The 9,107-nt window shown below is 46.8% G+C and overlaps 4 protein-coding genes across 4 annotated transcripts in view; 2 read left to right on the top strand and 2 right to left on the bottom strand.

The window, feature by feature from the left end:
* M431DRAFT_266924 (hypothetical protein) overlaps positions 1-631 on the top strand; it is a 1,179-nt gene extending 548 nt beyond the window's left edge. Inside the window, exons 2-4 of the mRNA XM_024913916.1 lie at positions 1-338; positions 407-481; positions 570-631. Of these exons, the coding sequence (XP_024769480.1) occupies positions 1-338; positions 407-481; positions 570-587 (431 nt within the window). The 3' untranslated portion in view covers positions 588-631. The remainder of the gene's footprint in view (positions 339-406; positions 482-569) is intronic.
* A 1,666-nt stretch (positions 632-2,297) lies between these two features.
* On the bottom strand, positions 2,298-2,861 carry M431DRAFT_266865 (hypothetical protein). The gene has a single exon (XM_024913915.1). The coding sequence runs from the start codon at positions 2,689-2,691 to the stop codon at positions 2,374-2,376; it is 318 nt and encodes a 105-aa protein (XP_024769479.1). The 5' UTR covers positions 2,692-2,861; the 3' UTR covers positions 2,298-2,373.
* Positions 2,862-3,385: 524 nt separating this feature from the next.
* M431DRAFT_486349 (hypothetical protein) lies at positions 3,386-4,532 on the bottom strand (the record flags this gene model as incomplete). Its single annotated transcript, XM_024916377.1, has 6 exons — positions 3,386-3,724; positions 3,769-3,888; positions 3,938-3,998; positions 4,073-4,092; positions 4,154-4,180; positions 4,518-4,532. 6 exons carry the CDS (start codon positions 4,530-4,532, stop codon positions 3,386-3,388), a joined length of 582 nt encoding a protein of 193 aa, XP_024769478.1.
* Positions 4,533-7,103: 2,571 nt separating this feature from the next.
* M431DRAFT_486348 (hypothetical protein) lies at positions 7,104-7,944 on the top strand (the record flags this gene model as incomplete). The annotated part of the gene is made up of 3 exons (XM_024916376.1): positions 7,104-7,182; positions 7,434-7,549; positions 7,738-7,944. 3 exons carry the CDS (start codon positions 7,104-7,106, stop codon positions 7,942-7,944), a joined length of 402 nt encoding a protein of 133 aa, XP_024769477.1.
* Positions 7,945-9,107: the final 1,163 nt, after the last annotated feature.

Here is a 9,107-nt window from a genome sequence, read left to right as displayed (position 1 = left end):
CCGAATGTTTAGGTTGTCAGGCATCAGAGGCAAGAAGAGAAAACGAGAAAGCGATGACGGATGCTTTCATCCACAGAAATCATACTACTCAAAGGAGGCACGATCAAACATGTTACGGAGGAGGAGATGAAATACGACGATGTGAAGCCTCGCAGTTTACGCGAAATCCTTTACCCCGAGCTCGAATTTCTAGGCATATCCATTTTCCTCCATTGCAGCGGCTATCTCTCCCGACTGTACATCCCTTCGTCCGCACCAAAGTGGCCCAATCACTCAATTCCAAGCGAATCGACGCCATCTTCCAGCTTCAACTCTGCCTTGCCAGGATCAACCAATGGGTAGGTGCAAAGATTTTGAAGCCCAATGCCAAATGCAGCCTGATTCTAGCTGCTGACTGCAAGCCTAGCAAGCGGAGGACAGAAAAACCGAGACCGAGAAGATTTTGAACACCCACGCGTTAAATTATACGCCTGCTTTCTGGGTAAGTATCTGCTACTCTATCTACATTTCCCTAGCAACTGCTACTATATCTATATCTCTCTACTAACTACTACTGTAACTATTTGTAGAATTCGGGCACTGGCTGAATAGACATTCCCCTACCCCCATGAAATACGCTTTTGTTGAGCCGATGCAGCGGCATGCTCTAAGCTGAATCCTGAACAAACCAATGATCATGCTTTTGTCGAGCCGATGCAGCGGTCTGCTTTCAAGTTGAATCCTGAACAAGCCGCACCAATGACCAAAATCGCCGTCATGCTTTTGTTGAGCCGATGCAGCGGTATGCTTTCAAGTTGAATCCTGAACAAGCCGCACCAATGATCAAAATCGACGTTATGCTTTTGAGCCGATGCAGCAGTATGCGCTTTAAGCTGAGCCTCGAACAAACCGATGATCATACGCCTTTGTTGAGCCAATGCAGCGGTATGCATTCAAGCTGAATCCTGAGCAAACCGAGGCAATGATCGTGCCGAGCCGATGCAACGGTATGCGTTCAAGGTGAATCCTGAGCAAACCGCAGCAATGACCATGTCGAGCCGATGCAGCGGTATGCGTTCAAGGTGAATCCTGAGCAAACCGCAATGATCATACGCCTTTGTCGAGCAAATGCAGTGGTATGCTTTTGGCTGAATCCTGAGCAAACCGCAGCAATGATCATGCGCCGGTCGAGCCGATGCAACGGTATGCGTTCAAGCTGAATCCCGAGCAAAACGCAGCAATGATCAAAATCGCCGTTACGCACCCAAATGTTCGCAACAATGACATTATAAAGAACGCGCGAGATCTTCAGTTACCTCAAGATCCATATCTATCTCAGGCACTATGGAGTCCAACTGGAAATCTCATTCGCCAAGACTGAGGATATTGGTCCCTTGAAGAATAACAGCATCCTGAGCAGCCCTGAAACCGCATTTCAGAGTACCTAGGTAGCTTTTGAACGCCTTTGTAAGCGCTCAGCATACGCTATATACACCATTTGTGAAGGTATCTATGCAATATAGATATCACAGATATTATAAGATACTACAGATACTATGAGATACTATAGATACTGATACTACAGATACTATAAGATATTATGAGATACTACAGATACTACTAGGATGTAGGTAGCAGTGGAGGGACATATAGAGGGCTGGCTGTCAGTTGGAGCCCGGCGGTCGTTTAAGTGCTATAAGTTCCCGTCAACAGTGAATTCAGTGCACCTGTCGACCCGAAAGCTCACCTCAAGCTCCGAAATCACGCCCCGGTGGCCAATGAGCCATCAATGGGCATGATGGAGAAAGCACTTCTCTATCATATGTGATGGATCATGGTACCGAGGCCATCACCTACACTTTGCGCCACTGCCATACGGAGGATGACATCCGTAAACACTGTGCACCTCTTTTCCCATGAGCATGCTGGTAGCATAAGCATGGTACCTTAAGCAAAGAGAGGTTGAGAATCACGTGGGCTACCACGTGATCCTCCTGCTTCTGCAGGCCGCGACTGCCCCGTTGGTTGGCGGTTTGTCATTGAAGACAATGTCGTCTGTTTCTTTGTTTATTTCCTTTTCCTGCTTTCTAAATACCTGCTTCCGCGAGACTACAAGAGATGGAAATAGATTCATATTTCTCCACAACACCCAAACCTCCTTCGCCAAGGTTCAGAGCCACGCCCCGGTGGCCAATGGGCCATCAACGAGCATGATGGAGAAAGCACTTCTCTATCGTATTTGATGGATAACGGCGCCGAGGCAATCACCTATACCCTGCGCCAATGCCAGGGTGAGGAGGATATTAAGCATTGCGCATCTTTTGTCTACGAATATAATGACAACGGTATGCAGCACCCATTGCGGCCATCGCCATCACCACCACTACTATGCCACTACTGCTGCTGCTTAAGAATGGGAGGAGCAGGAGCAAGTAGAAGGCCATGAAGAAGAAGACGAGGAAGAAGACGAGGAAGAAGACGAGGAAGAAGACGAGGAAGAAGACGAGGAAGAAGACGAGGAAGAAGACGAGGAAGAAGACGGTGGCCAATGGCAACTTCAACTTCCATGTAGGCATTGGAACTGTGAGAGTCCCCAGCTTTGATGGGAGTGGCGCTGACGACGCACCTGTCAGGCGCAAATGCTGTTCGACCCCGACCCCGACCCCGAGGTCTTTGTTGGCAGCAGCACCGCGGGCTGAGGAAAACCCCCATGAAAGTGATTGCTTTCTCACAGGATTTGCATTCTTCTAATTAGAGTAGAATAACCTTCAAGCCCTTTGCTCTTGGTAAAGGAAATGTGCATAAACTAGCGCGAAGATCATCACCGCAACGAAAGATACAGTACGAGTATAACGCATATTCGCAGTTACTTAGCCCACGGCAAGTGAACTCCTTTGGGAGCTTTGAACGGTCACCATTCATTCGAAACTCTCCGACAGAAACTTCCTATAATTGACTTCGACTTCCCATTTCTACTTGTTCAAATCAATTCATATGTGAATCCAACATCTCCCAGCGTTGGGTCTCGAGACAAAAATCCCTTGCTTTTCCCATGGCGACAATGCCCAACCCAGGGACGCTTCGACAGATAGTCGTGTTCTTATATCGTTGGTTTCACGCATTACCATTTGAACAGCCTTGCGATCCCGTCGTCAAACACAATCGGGCGCTGCTAGACGTGGTGCATACGTTTGCGTCAAGAAATACTGCAATTGGGCATAAGGATTGTGGCGTGGGCAGATGAGAAGGCATCGTCAATAAACAAAACGATTAATAGTATGATATCACATAACCCATACACTTAGATGAATGTCACATCATAACCTCAAGTTGGCCAATAATGAAGAAGCGACAAGCATACTTTTGTAATTCGGGAGAAAAAATCCCACAACCGATGGGCCGACATTTAACTAAGATTTAACGAAGCAATTGACAAAAGATCATCCCGTACTTCCTCTTCTTCTTCCGGCTCTAGTTGGAGCTCTTCAAGCTGCTCCTGCAGCTCTACCATCTCTGGCTCTTCTTCTTTCGCAGCTTCTTGTTGATGCTGATGTTGATGCTGTTGCTGTTGCTGAGCTTGGTGCCGCTGGTTTTGCATAATCAACTCTTCTGGGGTCACGGTGCCCATCTTTAGAGCTTCTCTTAGTTGTTTACAGGACAATGTCCCGTCGTTGTTATGCCCCGCAATGGTTGGGACAGTGACCACGCCGCCGCGAATTCTTCGATCCACTGTGAAAGTGTTAGTCTAGAATATTACATATTGTAATGCAGGGTCAATTGACAACATACCATCTTTCCAGGGTGCCGGCCGCCCTTGTCTTCGTCCTTGTCGTCGTCGTCGTCCTCCTCTGCTACCGCCACGGCCCAAACTCCCGGCGCCAGAGCCAGCTGCTGGTACATGGTTGTCTGCTATAAAGATGTTAGCCACAATACAAAGTGTCAAAAGTGATTGGCATACTGTTGTTGTTGCTGCTGGTGTTGGTGGTGGTAAGATCACCAGCTGCTTCTCCGTTGTTTGTCTAGGTTTGACGTATTAACAACAACGGACAAATACGCGTAACGACAAAATTGTAATTGCAAAGGGAAAACGTACGGCCGACATGATGAGGGTTTCTGTTCAATTCAGTTAGTTGGGTGATCGGCGATGTGTTGATGAGACCCGGGTTTGACTTACAAAAGAGTCCCAAATGGAGATGATAGACTAGATTACAAACTGTTAGCAGGATATGGAGACAAAGTTGTGAGAATGAGGAGACATAACCAAGACGTGACCGGAGACGAGTATGAAATGGAAGAAAAAGTGCAAGGTGTAATACTACTGATGGTAGTAAAGGGTTAAGACGGGGAGATTGCTTACAGTCTGTGATGATGATGTTGATGATGGTGATGGCGATGGTGATAGTGATGTTGGGAGAAGAAAACTCTCGTAGATATGATTTGAATAGAAAATTTACATATGCTTATGCATAAGAACTAGCATTTGTCACTTTCAGCTGAGCTATAGCCATGCATCATTAATTTCTTCAGATCAAACTCACTTTTGGGATGACCATGACTGGGGGTGCCCCACTTCCCTTCCAATGGCATGATGATATTCAATATATGAACTACAACAAGAATTCAACATCTGAAATGATCACTTATGTAATTATAGGTATACTGATAACAGCTGTGGAGTGTATATTACGGCGTAGATATAGTCTGCTAAGAGTATGTACCCGACTTGAGTAACTCTGGTCCCGCGAGAGAGGGGAAGGGGAGGGGATTAATGGGCAACGTGTGAGTAATTATTGGATGATGCTTCAGAAATATGAAGGCATAATAGTGAGCTGTTGATATGAATGGAACTGTGGGATTTATTTGAGAAATGCCTGGGACGTTGTGGATCTCGCAACTCATTCTATAAAAGCTTGGTAGTGTAACGTTTCGCCAATATACACATGATGTTTCTCTCTATTCCGTTGTATTTCGACATGTCCCGAATAAATGTCTTGCTACGCATGACCATGGAAGAAAGAAGAATTGCAACGACGGATGACATTCGATTCGACGCCGTCCCCGCTGGGTCCAAGAAGGATGTTGAAGAACAAAATGAAACGTCACGGACCGAAATAATATAAAAACAATTGTGTCGACATGTACTAAGAGTCGAAATAATCGATGTGTCGACTTCCAAGTCGGAATACGTTTAACGGTTGGATCGGTCTAGCAGTTGAAACAGGAACTGGCACTAGAAGAGTTGCTGCTGCTCGTGGATAGCTAAAGGTGTGCTTGGGTGGCCGGTTTCCTTGTCTATCTCGACTTTCCTTGTGTCAGTATCGTTGAACTACGGTGTAGATTCCTCAGTGATGGTCATCAGAGATCATACACCTTCTGTCAATCTTTGTCCATATAGCTTTTGCATGGGGATTAGCCAAGGCTTCAGACGAGTTATAATTCACCGCTGGCAAGATGCCGGGCCACGGTAGGCAAACGGTACAGGCGGCCATTCCGCCCTGTGTAATAGCAGCGATACGACGGGATTGAGGGTTCTTTGACGCAATCCGAGATCAAAATAGCATTGAATGGCCATCACCGGGAATAAATGACAGGGTACTTGGTTCATTGCACAGTGATTGAATCCGGCGAAGTACATTACCGGGGGGCTGAACAAACAGTTACCCAAGCACAGGATAAATTCCAGCCAGCCTGCTTCCGTCTCTCTATCAAGGACAAACGGTCGTTGCTCCTACAGCCGGTTTCGACCGATACTAATTTTTTTTCCTTTTTTTTTTTTCTTTTTTTTTTCTTCAATTTTTTTTTTTTTTCAATTTAACTGCCTAACACCAGATGCTACCTTATGCATACACTCCTAATCTTGTCTCCTCCAAAACATCACACACCAAACACCACACACTGCCGCGACGCCTTTTCTTCCCCCTTCGCCTCCATTGCTCTTCTTACTATCAGTCGCCATATTTGATACAGAAGCGATCCACATTTCTCTGAGAATCCACTCAACTGACTCATGTTGGTAAAACTACTAAGCAGGCGCTCCGTGATTGTGAGTTCTCGTTTTCGCAAGTTTCTCTCAAAAAGGGTCTCATCGTCGCCGACGCCTCGCCGTAATGCACTAACCAAAGAGCGCATAGACGTCTCATTACCTCCAAGCGTCTCGGCGTCGAAGACGTCAAAGGATTCTCGAGACGATGATACCAACAGTCAGCCCACCACGCGTTTAGCACTTCTCAACCGAACTGTGCTCAACATTTAGTCCAAATAGAACCGATTTGGTGTCACAATTCCCGCAGATTTGGATAGACCGAGGAACCGCTAGCCTCGAGGGAGCTGAGTACAACCGTCTGTTGCTAAAGGGGTCCTAGTTCGCTATGGCTGCTTGGCTTTGCTTGGAGAAATTCTTGCTGGGTAGATTCCAACGGGCAGAATTTAGGATCAGCGGTGCCTTGACTGATGTTCAGCATGAGGAGCCAACGTCATTCATCAGAAACTTGCTGAACGCCTTGAATATAGCGTGCGGCCGTTGAGGTGGTACGTCCGTTCTAATCCCCTTCAACCCCCCTCCTACGAGCAGATGCTATCAGGGCAGTACAAGCGTGCCGAGATCGCGGCGGTGGCCCTGGGCCCTTCCTTCTTAAGGAGATGGGCCATTCAACGCTGGCTGGCAGTGGTATGGACCGCAGAAGTAGCAGCATCAGCACCACCATTTGTAGCTCAGCCTTCGGTTCAACAAAGTCTTTAGTCCAAGCCTCATTTGGAAACCAATGCGTGCATCAGCTTAGACATAAAAGTCATAGCAGGAACTGAGTCATTAACCATCGGCCAGTATTCTTCTTCGCCATCGTGAAGAATACGACTAACAAATTGGATGCAAGGTCTGATGCTGTTGGTCAGCAGCGGGATATTAATGACGCTTCAGTCAACAAAGTATGTCTTCCATTATTCCATCCCCTACACGTCCATTGTTACGCATTCTGTTTCCTTCCTAACATCTTTTAGCCATAGCTGGCAGCATTTCTACAGACCCTTTTATCTCTCGTAGTCATTGAAGATCATGACCCAAGTCTGAGCTTACCGATTGTGGCATACAGTATCAACGCTGACAGCAAGTCACGAGGAGAAACAAAATGCGCACATCGAGCATGCCCGCTATCCTACCATCGAGCGCTTGGAACATTTGTGGTGTTCATCAGCTTTCTACCTCTTGTAAGTAAAGTAAATGTGATGAAGCAAACGTTGAATGGATTAACGAGAAAATAAATTGCTAATATTTATCGCTGTCTAGCGCAGAAACAACCCGCGTTATGAGTACCGAATGAATCTCGCCGACCGCTTCTTGAGAACGTGACGGTAATTTGGTCTCTACCTTGCGCAAAACCAGTCCACATTACAACTGACTGAAAGCCCTTTTGGACCATCTCTTTCGATACACATCACCGACTTCTGTCGTGATCGAGCAAAAGGGGGCCTCAACGAGCGCCTTAAGAACTCCGCTGACTGTCATTTCGGCATCCTGACTCAAGTTGTAAATGGAGCTTCTGTTACCCAGAACAACAGATCACATCACTATAAGGTGAGCCAGAAGGTCAATGCTGAGCCTGGCGATGCCAAATCTCGCACCAACTCCCATGGAAAAGGACACGGGGGAGTTATTTCCCAAAAGATAGGCCTACCATGATGGTTGGTGTCGACGCTTCCATCCTGCGCTGCGCTTTACGGATCATTTCTCCCTTTGGCGGCTATAACGATATCTGCCGACAGAGACGCAACGATATCTGCCGACAGAGACGCAACGATACATGCGACGGCAACCAAAACCAACTGCTACAAATGGAGAGATTTTCCTCCGTTATTTCGATTAAGCGTGTCGACGCCCGCGTAGGGTGGCAGAGACCTGGACACGATGGACAACTCAAAATCAATGCTATAGACCAACGTATGGAAGTTCTAGAGGGATATTTTGCCTAAGTTATAAGGGATATTTAAACCGATTAAAGCACTACCACGAGCACATGAGTTCTTTCGGGGTAGATCTTAACCTGAATTTGTGAGACACGCATACTGGTCGGGCTGAAAGACAGGCCGAGCCGTTCCAGCAAATGAGATCGAAAGTCTATGGACAAATGATCCACCAGTAATTTTCCATTACTTAATTTTATCGCACGACGAGAGGAACCCGATGGCCTCGTCCACTGTTATCGTCAAAGAAGATCGGCTTTAGGTCATAGCAAGGTTGTTGTTGGATAGCTTCAGAAAAGCATAAGTCCCTTCGTGGACTTTGTTGACTACACCTGGCATGAAAATATTTCGCCTACAGAAATTCGTTTTGAACGCAAGCAAGTGCTCCTATGGTCACTGACGATTGAGATGGTCTATGAAGCTGGGCCTCTATTGGAGTCTATTGTTGAACTGAACCCATCTGTCCAAATAAGCCCGGAGAGTAGCTATCTGGATATCAGTTGTCTTGCGGAAGACGAGATTAGGCTTGCTAGACTGTCCAGAGTCCGCCCCCCCCCTCTCTTTGTCACGGTGTTAATAGGCAGTCGTCGGTAAGGGGTGGAGAACCCGAGTTCCTGTAGATGGATTATTATCCGGCTTTTCATCCAACGTTCGCAACGTATCGTCTTTCTTGTATAAGCACATGACGATTTGCTCCCTTTTTCTAGCTTCTGCTTGTCAAAAAGATGAGATTCGGAATGCTGTCGGCTGTGGGTGGATTCATAATCGGGACGTCATGCTTGAAACAGCTTGCTGGGGTGGGCCAATTGGGAATTAAGATACCTAAGATGATGGCATCCCTCATCAGAGAGTGAAAACATCAAGCCAGAGATTTGGACTTCGCGCCAGCCTCTCTTCCTCAAGGAGGGGAGAGAGCGAACTGCGATGAGGGCTTTATGCCTGCTCGGCCAAGGTCATAGGCTCAGCTTTCCTTCCAGTATCCTAGTAATCTTCTCATTCCTTTTTTTGGTCCTCATCGCCCCGTCCATTTTTTTCGCTGTAATAATGCGACTCAGCCTGCCTCTCGATGTTATCTCTGGGTCGGACATAATCCTGCACTCGGGTTAAAATGAAACTTGAGAATTGTTTTCTTGCTGCGTAGCAGCGGCATTTGATGTTGCAGAGAATTAAGA

This window comes from Trichoderma harzianum (assembly GCF_003025095.1).
Source record: "Trichoderma harzianum CBS 226.95 unplaced genomic scaffold M431scaffold_16, whole genome shotgun sequence".
Lineage (NCBI taxonomy): Eukaryota > Fungi > Ascomycota > Sordariomycetes > Hypocreales > Hypocreaceae > Trichoderma > Trichoderma harzianum.
The sequence above is the reverse complement of the archived record's forward strand: the minus strand, read 5'-3'. Positions and strand labels throughout refer to the sequence as shown.

Excerpts from the sequence above, each read along its gene's own strand:
- M431DRAFT_266865 (XM_024913915.1), bottom strand. The coding sequence starts at position 2,691 with ATGGGGGTTTTCCTCAGCCCGCGGTGCTGCTGCCAACAAAGACCTCGG.